Raw genomic sequence first — 20,166 nt, forward strand, 5'->3', positions numbered from 1 at the left:
TTGAAAAGATTTGTAATAAATATCACTGAAATCTTTTTGAAGGCAGCTATGGAATCAATGATTTTTTGCTTTCTGAATACGTTCTTAACAGAGTAATGGACATCTGTTTGCTCGTCTCTACAATAGGTGACACCGGAATAACTAGTTAGTTACTACCAATAGCAAGTTAATTTAAAGATAAGTCAGTATTGTCTGTTATCTTTTTTTTCCGTATATTAATTTATAGACAGTACCTGCAATTGTGCGTGCAAATGCTGTCGTCGTCGTGCCAGTGCTTCGCTCCATCTTTCCCGTAGCACAGCTAAATCTTCCTCTTGATACGAGTCCAACGGTTTTTGAAGTCGTGACCTATACCACAAACACGTTCTCCATTTTTTTAAAAGTAAACATACAAATTTATTGAAATTGTATGACTAATTGAAGGTCTTCCGATATTTGCTTTTACGTGCTTAGCTACTTTGACCTTATTGCCTGGACCTGACTAAATAGGTTGGTTACCATTATCATCATATCGACTGATAGACCCTCACTGATTGCCATGACTGGCAAAGAGTTTAATAATCAAAATCTCGCATTAAACGTTAAGATTTTTATGCTGTAAAACATTATTAAATTAATTTTACTTAGAGCTCATTGTGGGCTCTTTTCAAATCAGAACACATACAGGATGCTTAAATCTTATGCTCGAAGCTTATCTTGATTCTAATTCATTTAAAACTATACTCGTCTCTCTTCTTATAATGTACACATTCACGACAAATGATTCAAAATGGATAATAATCGGTAATAATATGAAGTGTACACAAGAACAAAAATTTCTCATCAATATATACCTCCTATTAGTATTACTTTTATTTTTTTGTTAACAAAAAATAAAAATTTAAAATGTCTTATTATTTAACTAGCTGTGTCCGCGACTACGTGGAATTTAACGAAAAATTTATATAGTTATTTTTTTCGTTCAAGGTTTTTCTTTAAATAAAAGCAGCTTAGTTACTCCTTATTACATCAGCCCGTATAAGATACGTCAACATCGGAACAACTATTTCAGAGATTAGCGGGAACAAGACAGACAGGCTTAAAAATTGAAAAAATGTACTTTTGATATACATACCGTATTTAAATATATTCATATGCATGTACTAAAAATTTATTTCAATATTACATACAGACACTCCTATTTTATTTATTGCATTAATATGAAATAGTGTACTCCTTTGAAAATCTACAATGACTGGTGGAATAGTCATTACACATGTCCTCGAGGCGCGTTACTATCATATATAATAGTAATAATAATAAAGCCTTATTTATTTCATTACATTTTAATAGTATGATTATTAAACTTATATCTTGTTTTAGTATGCTCGCCCTAGAATGTCATGTTTTTATTTAAATAAATAAAAGCATGACATCCTAGGACTAGACATCTATTCTAATATAAATATATTCCAAATACAATTGACAAAAAAGTAAATACATCGCTAAACTACACACAGTTCGTTAGCGATATTATTTCGGTTTGATGATATGAACACCATAAGGTGAACATTCGCATGTTAAAGTTTTACATACGTAATTCCGTAATTTTAAAATTAAAATCTAATCAATGAATAGGAAAGACATAATATAGTGAGATGTATATACCTGACGGTGACGGAGCCGAGTTCGACGCTGACGATGTGCTGGCAGATGATGGGCAGCGTGCCGGAGTTCTGCGCGGGCCGTACACGGACAGCAACGCGCCGCTGCTGCCCCTGTCGCAGTTGGTACACGCCTCCCGTCACCATGTCATTCCTCTGGACCACCTGCAACAACATTATTTAGAAATGCATGAGTTGATATTGAATACAGTTTGTTAAACATGGTTAATGATTGTGCTAGAGGGAACTAACCTCTACGGGTGCGTATTCCCCGTTGTCGTTGAGCTCGTGTATCTCGATCCACAGCTGTATCTTTCGCGTGAGCTCCGCCCAACGGTCGGCGAGCGACCTCGCCTTGGCCAATTGCCGCTGCTCCACCTCCCAGTTGCCACGCGCACGGCTGAACCCGGCCGAACGGTGGCCCCACACCTCGATGGAAAGCGCGCCCTCTATACCAAAAGTAATAAGTTAACAATACACAAGCACATAGGTTTAATTTTTTCAAAATATTACTGAATATAAGATGTCAAAGTAAGGAAAATAAATACAGGGCTGAAAATATGAACAAAATTAATGACAAAAAGAGAAAAAATAGATCGAAGGGCGCCAGCAACTGAAAACTCTTGAGTTTAAATATAAAACTAAGAAAAGAATCAGACCCATGAATGATTTGTTAACTATGCCTCTACTTACAACTATAAATCGCTGTCCTTCAACTTTAAGTTAACATTGCTCTAAAGTAAAAAATGTATTTGATAATAAGTTGTATTACCGGCACAATGTTCCACAAACTCTTCAGTGAGCGGCAATTTGAAATCTCGCTTGTGGTCGAAGCGCACAGTCATGTGGTTAGCGTGGCGGGGCGAAGCAGGAGGAGCGTCCGCGCTGACCAAGGGCGCCACAACAACTGGCTCCCCTCCACTTCCACCCCATACCGAGTACTGGCAGAACACGAAGTGGGACAAGGACGGCGGCAGTCCTGTTGCTTGCTTGATGCACACTCGTATTGTCACCTGTGGTTCATATTTATAGCGTCAGATACGATATCGGGGTAATATTTAACTTTTCACAACTAAAACATAGTATATTTAAAAGGCTTTAGAGCTAAAGCAAGTCAAGCACAACTACTTTTTCCCTAGCTACTACAACTATATAAAACATTCAACGCTTTTAACTTTGTATTATAATAAGTAGTAACAAAACAAATTCTTATCTGTATCCGGTAAGTATACATTTTTATGTTCTTGTTAAGTACTAGAGATAATTCGGGTATTAAATATAAAACCAACAATTAACTAAATTATCTTGAATAAATAATTCTTCCGATAATTGAAAGAGGAATTGGACGCAATCTCTAGCTTTCAAAGGAAAACAGCCACTATTTGTAGCGGTCTTAAAAGTTGTAATAGATCACGGTATACATGTTTAAAAGCCTAAATTACTGGTATTTTATTGAACTATTGAAATTGTTATTTGACAATAACAATAAGAGCGAAAATACTTTGTTATTCAGGACGTTGTATTCCAAAACCGTGGGTTAAATAACAGTTGGTTAATAAGAGTTTAACTTCTTAGACATTTCCTCGTGGCTAAAGAGTGACGACAATCAGATCAATTCTGCTATAATTTTTTTCTAAGCTTTGTGCACGGTGGTGCTTTTGTAATAGCGTCAGTCTAGCATAGAGGTCACCATCCTCTAGACTAGTGTTCCGCAACCTACGACGGTCGAGTGAACGCGACGTGCCACTGTGTTTCAAACACAAAATATGCATCATGAAAAATTGTAAAATTTCAATTTATTAATTTTTACCATGGCACACTTGTATCCGACCTACGGCACTCTGGTTGCGGTGGACTGCTCTAGACCTTGTGTTTTTACATTGCCAGCAACTATTTACCTCTCGAGGTGTTCTAAGCTTCTCCATATAATTAAAATTCAAAATGTCTTTATTAAAGAAGAAATTTTTTAATAGTTAATTAATTTTAACATAATAATGAGGTTTGAAATGCTGATCTGCTGAAAAGAGCCCGGCAGAAATTCTTCATTTTAATTAAAGTAATCGAAATGTCACAAATTAAATTCTTGCAACGGTTATAATATAATTAGCGTTTATAAGAAACCTGTTGCGAGGCAGGGTCGACGGGCTCGTCCTCTTCCCTCATATCTCCGGAGCTATCAGACGCGGCTTCGCAAATTCTGTCTTGTGGGAACTGGCCGGATACACGACTTATCTCCACCTGTATAATAATTTTTTCTTTACTGTGTTAGTGTTACTGTCATGAATATGCATAAATGAGCGTGTTTATTTCCCAAATATAAATATATAGGAGTATATAAAATATTGCAATCAATATAACTCAATATTCATACCTGCAAACGCCCTGCGACTTCTCCCTGTTGACTGATGATGGGAGTGTGATAGTCCAAAGTCACGTCGTGGAACAACGCCTCGAGAAATATATTGGCAACACCGATTAGGTTGTGGTTCTCTTGCGACTCATAGAATGGATCTATTGCTTTGTCGGTTGGTTCCTGTAAAAAAAAAAAACATTTTTAAAGATGCCAAAATCAAAATATTGTAATATACAGCAACAACTACATATAAAGCAATTCATGGTATGTATGTTGTGACAAACAGTTAAAAAATCATAGGAATAACTAACAGACACAAATAAATAAGAAAACTGTGATTTCTCAAAACTACCTTTACATATATTTGAAAATGTTACTAATGATTACTAAGATGTTCCTGATAAATTAAAAACGAAGGATTTGACTAGCCTACTTATATTTATTAATAATAAAAATCATTTTAGGGACATTTGAAAGATGAGTGCCTTGAAAATAAAGTGAAATGAGGGTACAATCAAAACATGAAGTAGTAATTAAATTCTACAAGAGACATTAACGCACCGTTGGTGACTCGGCATCTAATTGCACTGGCTCCTGAAAGTTTTACAAGATATAATATTTATTCTCTATTTATAGGAGACCTGTTTTATTCTGCAATATTTAATGTTTTTTTTTATTTTATTTTAATAAACAAATACGTTTACAAAACATATAGCCAAACTAAGTGTTACTCCCGTATTTTTCGAACTACCCTTCTTCCCAGTTTACCAGCACTCTTTTTTTTACTACTCTGACTCTCCATACCAACGCTTAAATTCTTTGCCTTATTAGCATTTACACTTTTAAGCTTTTACAGTTTTGCATTTTTGTTACTAAATTTGTAGATCTATGTAAAATATTCTTACAGGGTACTTTCTAAGCTAATATTCATGTAAAATCCTCGACCGAGTTAAATCATTGTCATCATATTAGCCAACAGAAACCTCAATGCAAGTCAAAAGTCACCCTGTAAGATCGCAACAATAACCAGTTTTATCCACATCGAGCCATTTCTCGCGACCTTTATTATATCGTCTGTCTACCTGATGGTTTACTCACATGACACGTGTCACCAGCTCGTGATCATCACTTTTATTTGGCACAAAAGTACACATTTTCACAAAAGGCAAATAAATATGTAGGTGACACTAAAATTTGAGGTTACATATAGCACTACTTTGGTGATTAGTTACCGTACGAAATTCCAGGCACAGAGTGCCGCAACGCCATCTTTCTAAAAACAGCGAGAACTTATTTAAGGTCCTAATACTATTTTTACCACAACGGCTGTCGGTTGCACGAGCTATGTGCCGAACCCACTGTCACTTCAGACAAATAATTCTTCGAGCCACGTCGGTGACCTTTGTTCATCCCCGCTCATTCAGTTATCACAGTTATAAGATGGGTGCTACACCTACCTCCTCGATATGGTCGTCGCCCTGCTGCTGCCGCCTGCGCCACTCGTCGTACATGTCGCGCATGTCCACGAGCTTGTTGTCGAGCTTCTCCATGGACCACACTTGCCCACCGCGCCCCGGGCGTCGCACCATGATCGCTGGCTCCGACACGAATGCGCCGCGCTGTTATACAGATACTCACTTTAGTTATTAAAATGCATATTTATTCTAAACCAGCCATGAATAAGTGTACAAATTAAAAATACATATTTTTTTAAGGCCACCGTTCATGAAGACCTATTGTAGTCTTTAGCGATAGTAAAGTATATGTGATAGAACTTTTCCACTGTTTTAGCCATTAATTCATAAAATAGATAAAACTTAATACATTCTAATACATATTATTATTTTGTCTGGTATGGATTTAACAATAACTTTTTATACCTTTTTTGTTTATTACAAGTCAATATAGAAAGTGGTAAGGCTAAACGGGTGATGACCAATCAGGTGAAATATGAAACATTTTTTTTTATTTCAACAACAGATATTGTCCCATCCTGCTTTCTTTCTTTCTTGGTAAAAATAGACACCACCATATAATAACATATTATCATAACAGCATACAAATTTTAGGATATCATGGATTTTGTTAATTTATTACAGAATGAAAGAGTTTATGGTATAAGTACGATCCATTCCAGCAGCACTGGTAAAGTAACATACAATCAAGTATGTGATGAGTATGTCATCATTTCTATCATTTAAATTACATCAACAAGTATATTTTTTTTCATTTTTCTCTTTTTTCAGTCCTCACAAACAAACTCGAATGTAGATATGAGCCATGTAGAGGGCACATGCATATAATTACTCTAAAAGATCGAATTAGCAACGAGAAGATCCGTAAATGAACGGTTGTACCAGATATTACCAAGCGGATTGGCATATTTTGAACAGTCGTCTACTGAGGCAACAAGGTTCTAAGTACAGACTACGGGCCAGCCAACGCGGGGCAGGAACTCCACTCACAACGTGGACCGGCACTGGCTACAGGCTGTTGGGTCCACCGGTCTTATTGGAAATCTATGTGGTAGGCCTACGGCTAAAATTATGAAGATTATGAATTTTTACCTTTCTGTTGGGTGATAAGTTCTGCGGCGGAATTTGCAACGTGACGCTGAAGCGGGTGTTTCGGCACATCTCCTCTGCGAGGAAGTTAGCTTCCTGCACGAGCGCGTTTGCACGCAGGATATCCGCCTTTAGCCGTCCCAGCGAACGCTTAAACGTGTCATCGCGCTCCGCTGCCCAGCGCTCCACTCGCGCCGCTGTCGTCGGTGTGCACGCCGTCATCTTACCTACACACCATTGTTCCATACCGAGTATTAACATTTAATCATTTTAAAATTTTACTTTTGCAATTCTATAATAACATTAACAACCTATTGAATGACTTAAAAATCACACAAAATTAATTAGGATATACTTGAAAATTTAATAAAAAAAAATAGGAATAACAGTAAAATAAGGGTCAGCGGGTCAGCGTGTAATGCTAATGGCTCCAGAGTCGTTTCTTTTGAAACAGTGTTTCAGTTAGTGGTAGAAAATTAATGCCTTTTGTTATGATGACAGTTAAAATCATATCCATTTGGTATTATTATTATTTAAAAGCTGCAAAAACACATTAAGTGTTATTAATAATTGGAATCGAAAAAATAACGACGGAAAACAATGAAAAACAATTACATCTCAAGTCTCAAGTATAGATTCCAATGCTAAGAGTCGTCATCTGTTCATTTTCATTAGAAATGTTTGACAAACATTGAACTTCTCTCTAAAATTTTCTTAAATACAGTTTAACCTCAAATCGTTTATTATTATAATTATATACATATATATTTTTCATACAAAGTCAAGTTGCTATGTCAATTTATTTTTAGACTTGGCCGAAATAAATAACTAGTATTTAACTTTACAATAACGTCGACTTACCGAGTTTTAATGGATCGTAGGAATATGGCGGATAGGGCGTAGTCGGCGATAATATATTTCTCAGTTGCTGGAATTGACGCTCGTACTCTTGCCTTTGTTTCTCCAGGGCCACTGAAATAAATGACATCAATATTTACAAATATAAATCCGGAGCCAAGCGGAAATATTAATTAGATAATACCTTACGCCTTTGAAATACATATCGCCGTGTTGCCACTTGTTAACAGAAAATAGAGATAATAATATTGGATATATGTAACTAACTACGCTACACCTATTCTTGACAAAAAATATATCAACACATTAAGGACCGCTTACGAGTTTTCTCGTGCTTCGCTTTCCGTCTGTTACGGATATAATATAACAATATAATAAACTGTATTTTATTAACTAAACGCTGTTTTTAGATGTCACATTATTTTTAGATGTACTTTGATATTTATTTAGTTTCTATATTTATGCATTACCCAGCGAAAATAAAGTAAAATTGATAAATTAGAAAACATATATTTTAACTTCAAATGTATTCCAAAATATCGGAATTTTTTTTGATAAAAAAATTTTCCGTAATAATAAACTCACATTATAACTTAGTGTATCCTAAAATAAATAAATCTCAAAAAATGAAATCAATTCTTCGCCGTCATTGTTTGAGTCAATAGACGCCTACTACAAGGCAGAGGGCTTTCCACAAAGATATCTTTCTAAATATAGTTTGGCGTTAGGGGTGTGGTATGGTACACAGAGGATGCTGCTGCCCATCCTCTTGTAACTTGTTTGTGAGCAGTGGCAATTCTATATAATTAAAGTACGAATTGTGAATTATATAAGATTGTATTCCGGAAATCGAAGCCACGACCACACATCGCAAGTCTCAGTCGTCTACCGCAGCGCTATCACTGCTCGTAAATAAAATAATTTACATTAAATTAATAGTAAGCATTTGTATTTGAGATACGGAGATATAACTCAACTCTATAATTAAAATTATTCATCTTTCAACCATGTAAAAAAATAGTAAGCTACCTTTTTCATAGCTATTAGCAAAAAAATATACTAACTTCTAATAAAAATCACAATAATTACTATAAACATTTTAATAATTAATGATAATTCATTTTCTTTCTTTCTGTTTCTATATTTATATTTTTTTCTATTTCTTCAGAAACAAGTGCGATCTAAGTCAGGTTGATGTTTTTATTTATTGTAATTATAACTACGTATTCTACAGTATTTGCTAGTATGAGTAAAAGTATGATATATACAAATGTGTGTTTGTACATATGTATGTTTTGTCTATATGTATACGTTAACAACCCGTATTTACTCTTTATATGGATATCTGGAAGCGATCTGGAGAGATTGTTTAGTATAAGACCGCTCATAACACTTTTTCTTTACAATTATATAACTACATATAAATTTTCTAGCGTGTACAATAGACATTATCTTAAAATATTCAAGTATGAATAATTACACCGTAATTGCGTGTAAATTCGACGCCTGTAGCAAACTGCAGAAAAAAGAATTATATTATATTTTCCTTTACCTTGTTTGTCCTCTTCGTGTTGGCGTTCAAGGCGTGATATGGCGGTCTGTATCGGGTCGTTGCTCAGTTCGTTGAGCATAATCTCGTCACGCGCGAAGTTGTAATCAATGGGCTGCGCAGGAGTCTGTGGTTCGGATGCTGCGGCGGCTGGAAATTAATAGAGTTCTTAGGTATATCCAAAGTGACATAATCAGTGTTAATGCTTCAAAGAGTGAACGTATAGTTCATTTACAAACTATATCTAAAAATCAATGACGTCAGGAATATTAAATAACGAGCATTTTCAACATTCAGTTTACAACATATTAAAATTACTGATTATTTACTATCTGTCTTTGCAAGCTTTTCACTGCTAAAAGTTATGGGCCACTTGTTTTCCTACAGAAAAAGTAAATAAATGTAAAGTATTTCCTAAGTGGTCACTTTATGAAGAGTGATTAAAAATAGATGTAAAAGCCTGTCTGACAACCATAACCAATGGTAAGATTAATACTGTGCATTTTTTTATAATAATTCTGTTTGTGAAATACGATATAGAATTCTCTTACTCACACGTCTTGAATGTACACATACCAGTATCTTTAGGACAGTTGACTCTGAAGAAGTGATGATTGCCCCACAGAATGCGATCCGCGTGTCCCAGACGCACAGAGTCCGAGACAGGAGCGCCGTTGACAAAGCAACGAGCTCCAGGGAACGGCTGCATAAGCAGCAAGCCTCCGTCGAGCTGTAGCTCACAGTGCTGAGGCTGGATGCCCAGGCCTGATAGCTGGATGTCTGCGGATCTATCCGCTCCCACTAGCGTCCGCTCCTTTAAAAAGTATACATGTATTACTTATCAAAAGGTATCTTTAGTATAGAAATCGTTGTATCGTGTTCATATGTAGAGATATCTCAATTACTCGAATAAATTTAATCGATTTCGTCAGATTAACTGATCGTTTCCTAATTTTTGGCCAAATATCCGTTTTTCTTTATTTTAATTTACGTTGAATTTTTATAATAAATATGCTTTACTAGAATCCGCCGTGCGAGAGTGGTAATACCTGCGAAACAAAGACCCCGGCTACACTCAATTTGAGCCGTTGTGACATTCTGATATCTCACGGGCAAGTATCTGCTTTAATAATAATTCTCTATGAAGTATAACTTAAAATTGTTAAAGAAATCGATATAGTCGTACTCAAGTTATGGGGCGCCTAAGAGAAATAGTGATTCATATGTTACGAGAAATAGTAAAAAATAAATAATAGTAATACGAGGGCCAAACTGAAAGTTTTTAGAACTGGCAACTTAAAAGCATTATATTAAAAAAATAAGTTTAAATTTTGAAAATAGAACTCTTTACCAATAATATTGAGTATACATTTCATTCATTTGTCATTTGTTTTACGATTTGGCGGCAAATTGAAAATTGTCTGTGCACATCAGAATGAATTTAAGCCGAGAAAATTTTCGTGCAATGATTTTTTATGACTTTAGATGTCATATAAGTCAACAAGAAAGTTATGATAGATTTCGATTGGCTTTTCACGATGAAGCCTCATCTCGTGCCACAGTTTACAACTGGTTTAATGAATTCAAACGTGGTCGAACTAATCTCACCGATGATTTGCGTGAGGGACGGCCTTCTACAGCGACGACTGAAGACAATATCAGTGTTGTGCGGCGTATGATAGAGACTGACAAAAGAGTGACCTATCAGCAGATTCGGACAAGTCTAGGCATAGGTATGAGTCAAGTGCACAAAATCCTCCATGAACATTTAGCGATCAGGAAGCTTTATGCCCGCTGGATACCGCATAATTTGACCGAGGCTCAAAAACTCCGCCGTGTTGATTGGTGCCGAGAAATGATCCAAAAATTTAACGGAGGTGACTCAAATGCTGTGTTCGACATACTAACGGGTGACGAAAGCTGGATTTACTGTTATGATCCGGAAACCAAAAGACAGTCTGCTCAGTGGGTGTTTCCTTCCGAAGAGTTGCCAACTAAAGTGAAGAGAGGTCGAAGTGTTGGAAAAAAGATGGTGGCCTCGTTCTTCGGAAAGACAGGTCATTACGCGACAGTTGTCTTAGAGGATCAGAAAACGGTTAATGCAGAGTGGTACACTAACAACTGTTTGCCACTTGTCTTGGAAAAAGTTCGAAAGAAACGACCTCGCAGCAGGATCCTCCTTCATCACGACAATGCCTCGTCGCACACCGCCAGGCAAACGATCGACTATTTGGCGACCTCAGACGTGGAATTACTGGGTCACCCGCCGTATAGCCCCGACCTCGCACCCTGCGATTTTTATTTATTCCCGAAAATAAAAGAAAAACTTCGAGGAAAACATTTTATGGACGCCGAAGAAGCAGTGGCTGCGTTTCAAAACGCCGTCGAAGAGACCCCTAAGGCCGAGTGGGCAAGGTGCTTTTCTCAATGGTTCCATCGAATGCAGCGATGTATTGATGTAAATGGACGCTATTTTGAAAAGTTATAATAAAACTTACAACTTGCTAGAATGCTTAGTTTTTGATTTTCTAAGAACTTTCAGTTTGACCCTCGTAGTAAATATCTTTCTTACCTTCAAGTAATACACGAGTAGTTCGTTGAGCGAAGGATCTGCGTTAAGGTTGACTAGGTAGTACTTGTTCTTCTCCACCTTAATACCACTTGCTTGTACACTGATGCCCATCTTCTCAAGAGCGTGCTGCCTTTCGCTTTGTATTCGACCTGAAGCATCGAAAATGAAAAACAAATAAGCTTGATTATAAAAAAACATGTGTTTACAATTATACAACACTTAAATTGATATAATTCATTTATAATTGTCTTTGTAAAGGAATAAATATCATCATAAGAGTCCCTTAATTCAACGTCAAGACTATTGTCTAATAGTGTCTAAAATCTGTGTTTTGAAAAACGGTTGATTTGATTCTTTCAAAATCAGAACATTGTAGTTTGATTTTTTGTCTATCGATCAGACGCGATAACGTGAACGTGATAAATAAAATTAATGAATTCAGGTAGACTTGTATTAATAGTAATAGATTAAATATGTGTATGATATTTATTTACTTTCTTGAATTATATTAAAGCAATGTATGTTTTTACTAATTTTAAGGTTAGCCGCTACAAGCCACAAAATTCACTTCGACTTGACGTTGATTAATGGGATAGCTTGTTTACAAACATCTCAATTATTATATAAATTACAATCCGTTTGTGTAATAATTACGTCTCGGATGTATGTAAATGTATATTATTTAAGAAAACAATGGGAATTATAAGGATATGTGCGACTTTATTCGCACATAACGTTATATTTTCACATATGTTCGCATCCTCCAAGTTTATACTTTTATTATTATTTATAAACTAACCTGTTTCGACAAGTTTCTCCTCCCAAGTCCGGGACATTTCTTTCATCAGATGCTCGCTCTGTGCCAGCTGCTCGTGTACATCCTCGCCCACCGGAGAACCCTGAATATCGACGATTAAATTAGTGTATTGCGTTTAAATGTTTAAAACTCCCTAACACAAAAAAATGTGACATTTTTCACGATGTACATAAACCTCTTATTGAGGCCATACACAAGAAATTTATCATCATTTCAACCATCGAACGTCAACTGAGGGGCATAGGCCCAAAGGATTTACAATATATCCAGTTTGACGCGGCCTGCATCAGTCGTCTTCTTATGATGTCCCAGCGATCATCGACCAAAGAAATTCTTACTCTATTTAATCTTCTGTACTTAACAAACCACTAATGATTATATTGGTTGTTGTAAAAGGTATACTTTTTATCATCTCAAAAGTGACGCGATGTTAATGACATCTGTCATTATAATGGTTATATTGCGAGTAAACAACTTTTGAAAAGAATATTGATTCATACAAAACCAGCAATGTACCGTTTGCAACAGCCAATTATAGAGGCAATGCTTTCATGTTACGAAGTGCAAGTACATTCATTTCAGTTTCATGTCATATAGATCTTGATTCATACTGCACCAGTAGTTTGGCAGTGTGGCGGAGAAGTGTGTGAATTATTTTCGATTCACACTGAACAATTTACGGGAACCACATTGAGCTTCTTCGTACGCTTACATCTACATTTATTACGTTTATGTTTTAATTTTTTTCATTGTTATTTTATTATCCTTGCCTTTGAATTTTAAAAACCTAAGTATCGAATATTTTTAAGGGTACTTACGGTTGCGTGCTTAAGCATTTCTTTGAGCGCCTCGACCTCCTGGCGTAATTCGCGGATGATACGCGCGTTGGGGTCCTCGTTGACGACGGCGTGGTTGACGATACGCTTAGCGCGGTCCGCGTACCGCAACGTCGACAACGTCTCCTCGTAATTGTCCGCCGCCGGTGACACGGTCGCCACCTAAACACACAACAGACACAGATGTTATAAACGTAGACAACAGACATAAAACACGTTTTGAGTCTATCGACAGAAGTACGGCCTACAATCGCCTTTTGAATTATCAAAACTCATTTTAAATTCAAGAATAATATTTTAAGTTATTCTTTGTAAACTTTGGTAAACAATTTTTCGATTCATCATCATTATGTCAGCCGAAAGACGCTCACTACAAGGCAAATGCCTACCGCAAAGATCACCACAATGACCGAAGAGGACTACGTCCACTGTTGGACTAGTCCTACCCATAGGCTTCCATGTTAAACACGACTTACTTCCAACGTTTTCAATGTTGCCGTAAAGGTACCGCGATTATCTATTCTGCGCGTAACTTGACTTTTTAATTATTCTGCTAGTTCTTGTACTTTAATAAGATAATCATTACCATAACGGTTTTGCTGTTCCCGCCGAGATTGTCCTTCAGCAACCAGGTGAGCACCGAGTCTCTGTAGGGTACGAACTTATCCTTGTTGGGCTTGCCCGACGATTGGTCCGCCAGTTTAGATATGACGAGACCGAGTGTAGTCAGTGACCTGTGTAAAAGTTATTTGTCAAGACGTCAGTAACCATGTAAGTATAGTTTATGCGTTTATTACCATAAATCAATTTTTACGTCACAACACCTTTTAAAATTTCATATAAGAATTAAACTAAATATATATAGCTGATTGGTTATATGTGTATAAACTTTAACGAGGTGAAAGTACAGCACGTTTTGCCTTCAAATAATGAGCAGTGCTTTTTAATGGCCTCCGTTATTTGGGGCATCTCTTCCCCCGTCTTATTTTTGGGACAGGGATATAAACCTTCCTATTTTTGATCTCTCTCTCTCTCTCTCTCTCATCCTTTACAATGTCCCTCTTTCTTCTCCCTTTCATCCTTCATATCTTCTATCGTTCTCACATTTAGTTACATTACATTCACGCATCGCGTTCCATCCCTCGCCATATTTCATGTTACAAGTTTTTATTACGCTTAATTACATCACTTATAACCTTGTAACAAAATCGCAAGAAAGTGTGGTGACTCTCTTTCTCCTCCAAAAGGAAAGCGATGCTGCCACGAGTAATGCTCTTACACAATTTCATTTCACAAGCCACTCTAAACTCTGCATAGACAGGATAGCACGTAATTGCGTGCATTCCTGTCCGGTCCACTGCATGGTTACAGATGCGATGCACAAGGCACACCTTTTGAGCTTAAACCTTTATTTATAGGTACTCTGAGAATTCCTCTTACCCCGTCAATATTTAGGATGTATGATACTTTACCCTATCTAAAAATGAATGGTTACAGAAATAATAAACAATGTGATGATTATAAACGAAGAAAACACTTTTTGACAAATTGCGCTAAATGTAATCACTAATAAGAGACGAAAAGTCATAAGGGAACCCCTATAATAAAGCATTTCACTTCAAAGTAATTGCTCTGCGGCAAACTTGTTCGCTCCTCAGATTTAATGATCGGAGTTTAAATTACGTAGCGATTAAAGTGTACCTAACTATAGTAACTAGCGTAGTTACGAATCTGCAATATTAACACTGACGCGCCGTTGTCAGGGGACGCGTGTAATGACTAACCCTGCAATCTCTGCAGTTTGCATACTTAAAGTATTTTAAAATTTTAATCCCATTAATTTCAAACATCAGATCATTATCATCATGTCAACTGATAGACGCCCACCGCAAGGCCTGGACTTCCTTCGAAGATAGCCAAGACGACCGGTCTTGCGCTGTTCCCATCTCGCGACCTTGGCTATGTCGTCAGTCCACCTAGTGGTCAAGGCTACCATCGTCGCGTCTACAGTAAGAATGTATAAAGTTTACATGTTCCAACATTTTTTTTCTCGAAACTGTTCAGTTGAGTTATCAGAGAAGTAACTTCAACTTCTTTAACAAGTCATCCAGCATTCTTCATGATGGTTTACCCCTCTTCTCGTTTCAGCACAAAAATATTAAGCACCAATTTATTTTGTACCTTCACATCACAAGTAGTTTATCCAAAATCCAAATGGTCTGATTTTTTCCAGACAGCATGATCAAAGTGGACAAGGATTCGTTGGCGTCGGTATATAGTATTTAGTTAGTTGAGAACTGGCGCGTTTACTGCATAGCTGTATAGTTGATTATAATTTGACACTTACTTGTTAATATTAGATCCTTCCTTAAGCCTGTCTCCGACGGCTCCCGTTTTCACCGCTCTCTCGGAACCGGCTAAGTCGACAAGCGACAGGCGCGCCACCTTCTCGCCGGAGACGCCGGTGGCAGCATCGCACAGAGTTTGCGTTAGCACCACGCTAAACACGGCGTGCGAGCGAGACGACTCGCTGTTCATGTTAGTGGCGGCCACCGTCCGCGATTTATTGCCCTCTGTCATTAGGTTGTCGATATCCTGAAATAAAGGTGTTACATCAAGACTACAATTGTTTTTGTAGCAAAAAGAGCAGACAAGACAAGTAAAGTATCTCATTATCATCAACATGATTGCTAATAATGGACGCCCGCTGCAAGGCTTACGTCTCTCTCAAAGATCGACACGTTATCCGGTCATGGTATGGTATCTAAATAAGCATACAATGCCGTTGTAACAAACTTACAAATAAGTTGTGTCAAAAACTAACTAGCAGATAGAGAGTACGGATCTTCATTCACAACCAATTATGTATATAAGTGAATTTCTCGATTTACGAGAATTTATCTACCGATATACAGCTCAATCAAAAAAATGTTTGATTTAATTAAATATTCATTATTGTACACGTTAGAAAATATGAACAAAAGTTTCATAATAATATAGGAAAAAGTACAATGGGTTGTCTTATCACACCAGGCGATTTTTTCCAGACAGCCATAGTATGGAACGGTAGAAGTATACGTAACGGGTAGTTAACGTGTACAAAACAAACATGAATACAAAATTACATACATATATGCTTATATATATTATAATAAATACCGTAAAATATATTTTATTGATGTAATAGATAATGAATAAAAACCTCAAAATGTCTTAGATCGCATTAGCCTTAGAAAAAATAATGTAACAAAAAGAAAAAATAATAATTAAAGAATATTATTGGCCTAGTAAATATTTCCTAATCATTTTCTTAAAAATAGGTAGTGACACTTAGCACGGCTTAAATTCAGCGGTTAATTATTTTACAACCAAACGGTCTGTGTGGTAAAAATTTGGCCATAAACGAAGAATAATGCGTCGGCATTTTTAATTTCAGATTCTCTAATATATTTGTAGTGTTAAAGAGGAAATGCCGTAAAAATATTTTGTTTTCTATTTAATAAAATTAATACTCCAATTCCTTACGTAGCGTTGAAAAACTGACAGCAGAGGTCGCAATATAAGCAAAAGCAAAGTAACACGAGCTTATAATTAGAAATAACGCAGCGTTACTTTGCGTCACGCGCCGAAGATGGATCCGAGGTAAACGAAAAGTAATTCGCTCCACAAATGGAAAATTCATATTAGTCGTTGTCTTTGCAAAAGCAATTACGCAAGACTGATCGGTCGCTTTGCCGGCGGAAAATATGAGACGCGCGAACGAGTTTCTTTTTAAATTATATTAGTTAATGATTTGCCTTAAATGTTATAAAGATGTTTTCCCCTTTAAAAGAAGTAAGAGGTCATGGCTAGGTCGTAACGAGTCTCTTAAATTACTAAGTCAGTTCATGTAAAGACAAGTGAAATGTTTAACAATAGTTAACACTATATCTACTTAGTTACAGCAAGCCACCTGTATTTCTCTATATACCTATATTATTCTAATATCTTCATCTATAACAAATATTCACTTGTACTTTTAGTTATTACTTTCCATGTTAACGAATATAATCTCGTCAATTTCTCTGTTTATGAACGAGTATATTGTTTATTATGCTTAAAAAATTTTAGGCGGCTATAATTTTTTTGTCTAAAGTCAAAAAGATGGAAGAAAATTAAAAAAATACTTATACGTATATGTTTTATTATACAATAACAGTAATTATATATTCTAAAAAAAATCTTTGTTTTCGACAACGTGGAGCACTATAAGTAAAGTCGAGCTTAGTTCGCCAACTTTAACATCGCGATCTATAAGCTTGAACGTCTGTCAGTTCTGTAAGCTTAACGACATAATCGGAACAAGTATCGGAAAGTAAATGACTATATGTTTTATATTTATATTTTAATGTAAATGTTACGTATTTTATTTCAGAATAAAATTCATAAGACATTATTTAAATGTTATTAAATTTAAATAGAATAAATACAAAACATTAGGACACCGATAACAGGTATTGTTACGAAAGTAATAAAAGCAAATATTTAATTAATTTCTGTTTTTGTCACCGCAGTGGTCAGAATAAACGCTCTAAGTCTAAGATAAAAATTAAGAATGATATGTCAGAACTCGTCACTCCCAAGACTCCCAGGTTCGGGGCGAAATTAAGTAAGGTTCGTTCTATTGCGAAGTACGCCGACGGCTTTTACTATGCTTTCCTGACTCTCGCACGTAAAGACAACATTGCGTTTCTCTAAGTTTGCAAAGCAAACAGGACTACTGTTTATTCAGCTCCAATCAGGAAATGCATTTACCAGCACTGGCTTCGTAGATTGCTTATATAACATTGAATGTGTTATTAGGTTATTAAAGTGAATTGCATTTTTTATTTTCATCCGTTTAATAAATTTTACTTACGCAGTTTTAATTCTCTGGTTACTTACTAACATTCATGTTTATAATGCGACCCAAAAGTTCAAAGAGAAATGTATTTATTTAAAGAAATTTCATATTAAATCATATTGATGTTATTTGTGGAATTCACCATCCTTCAGTAGTAACTTGTTCTACAAGACCACTTAAAGTATTAAACAACTCATCTACCGGTCTCGCGCCGGCGCGATATGTTTACAGGTCAAATTTCACGAATTTGTAAGGCGCTGGCATTGCGCGAAGTAACATACTAGTGTCTGCATTACTCTTGAAGTTCCAACTTCGGATGCGAATTATTAATTTTTCGTTATTTTTTATAATTTTTTTATTGCGCCTGTAATGTGAGTACGAGGAAGGGTCCGTCACGTGAAAAAAATGCGAGACCCGGTACTAATACAGTGTATTCCTTTCACAGTGCCGGTGTCGCGCCGGTGCGTGATATTTTTGATTTATTTTAATTACCTTATTTATGCAAATGACGCTTAACTAAAACGATTTGAGTCCTTTCTAAACAAATAAACAACAAAAAGTAAGTTAGCTTCTGACTAACTCCCATGTTCAAGACACTGGCGGTGAAGCTATTAAATCGAGACTATTTTTGTACCTACAAAAAGAGCGTGCTACAAGCGTTTGTTTTTAAAATTCTCGTCTAGTATTTGATTACCATACACAAACATATTCCAAGGCAAAACCGAATATATATTTCATGAAAAATTAATGAAAAACATCTCCACCATAATCGCGAATAAATCAACATAAGTTTTTATCCGCGCTGTACCGCGGCAACCCAAATGATTTAGAGCGCTACCTGTTTATACAGGACCTTTACATTCATGCAGACCTTCGATTCGCACCTTCATCTTTCGTCAATTTCATATTTTACTACATATTACATATAAAAGTTAGTATTTAGATTATAATGCAATAGCTTTGTATTCTTTACTTTATATTATAAACAAATTGAAAGCAAACCAGACTTTTTAATGATTAGAGATAGATACTTTTTGTAAATAGTGTACGTAATTGGATATATATATATATATATATATATATATATATATATATATATATATATATATATATTGTTTTTATTGACGTAAAATGTTTAGCCGCTAGGGACAGGGCTTTTAATTAACTCTGTGTACTCCCATAAAATCGGGAAAGAAATTGTTCAAATTAATTATAAAAACATGTTAGTATTATTGTTAGAGCTTCTCTTTAATTTTAGTACTACACAACAATTTGGCGATTTATTACATCAATTACTTATAAGTTAGTATATACATACTGGCACAAAGAACTTTTTCAATTATATCACCGATTAGGAAAATGATTTACACGTAGATTTAGAAAATAATAAAATCAACTAAAACATGTTTCTTAGGTGTTAAAAAAAAAAACAAATTAATAATTTATTTCTTAAAAGTAACATCATAATAAACGTTTGCTTATTTAACAACGAATCATTGAACAGTTAATTTGATTTGAAATGAAGGCGCGGTTGGTAGACTATATGAAAGCTGCCTTGTCATGATGAATACTTTTTTTAAATAAATGTACTTTACGGTTTATACTTACAAACCGTCATCTATAGATTTAGAATAAACCGAAAGGAAAAGCTACCATTGGAGTTTAATCACGACCGCGCAGAGATTAACGTCACGTCTCCTGATAAGTTTGCGGATGTTGTTCCGTCTTGTACGAACTTTTTTTTCTTGTTACATGTTTGCATTCAAACACGAAGTATTTTCAAGAGTAAATATAATTTTTTTAAGAAAACCATGCATACGACGCTGTGACCACTTTGAAAAATCGTTGTAAAAAACTTGAAATTTATATTACTCTAATCGGAATGTTTCCCAAGTGCGTTGCTTGCCATACCATAAGAAGATTCCTTGAAATATTAACAAAGGAAAAAATCCACCATGATTTCACGAGTGTTAAGCGAAAATAAGCAACGCTAAGGATAAAGATAGTTTTGAAACAACTGAACAAATTCTATAATTTGTGTATACAACTCTTACAGTGTTTTTGTGTAGATATTTATGAACAGTAGCGGAGG

General features: G+C 35.7%; 1 protein-coding gene across 1 annotated transcript in view; it reads right to left on the minus strand.

Moving 5' to 3' along the window:
* Window positions 1-20,166, minus strand: part of Khc-73 (Kinesin heavy chain 73) — a 184,268-nt gene that overhangs the window by 19,252 nt on the left and 144,850 nt on the right. Inside the window, exons 6-22 of the mRNA XM_068770894.1 lie at window positions 15,540-15,787; window positions 13,779-13,926; window positions 13,175-13,354; window positions 12,339-12,438; window positions 11,540-11,688; window positions 9,544-9,781; window positions 8,971-9,117; window positions 7,422-7,532; window positions 6,564-6,787; window positions 5,454-5,615; window positions 4,558-4,590; window positions 4,015-4,176; window positions 3,765-3,881; window positions 2,416-2,656; window positions 1,896-2,092; window positions 1,648-1,808; window positions 234-348 (exon numbers count right to left, since the gene is read on the minus strand). Coding sequence (XP_068626995.1) covers window positions 234-348; window positions 1,648-1,808; window positions 1,896-2,092; window positions 2,416-2,656; window positions 3,765-3,881; window positions 4,015-4,176; window positions 4,558-4,590; window positions 5,454-5,615; window positions 6,564-6,787; window positions 7,422-7,532; window positions 8,971-9,117; window positions 9,544-9,781; window positions 11,540-11,688; window positions 12,339-12,438; window positions 13,175-13,354; window positions 13,779-13,926; window positions 15,540-15,787 — 2,733 coding nt within the window. The remainder of the gene's footprint in view (window positions 1-233; window positions 349-1,647; window positions 1,809-1,895; window positions 2,093-2,415; window positions 2,657-3,764; window positions 3,882-4,014; window positions 4,177-4,557; window positions 4,591-5,453; window positions 5,616-6,563; window positions 6,788-7,421; window positions 7,533-8,970; window positions 9,118-9,543; window positions 9,782-11,539; window positions 11,689-12,338; window positions 12,439-13,174; window positions 13,355-13,778; window positions 13,927-15,539; window positions 15,788-20,166) is intronic.

Source organism: Battus philenor, unplaced genomic scaffold (assembly GCF_028537555.1).
Source record: "Battus philenor isolate CCGP_79_NKW_IND1 unplaced genomic scaffold, ilBatPhil1.0.hap1 SCAF_3, whole genome shotgun sequence".
NCBI lineage: Eukaryota > Metazoa > Arthropoda > Insecta > Lepidoptera > Papilionidae > Battus > Battus philenor.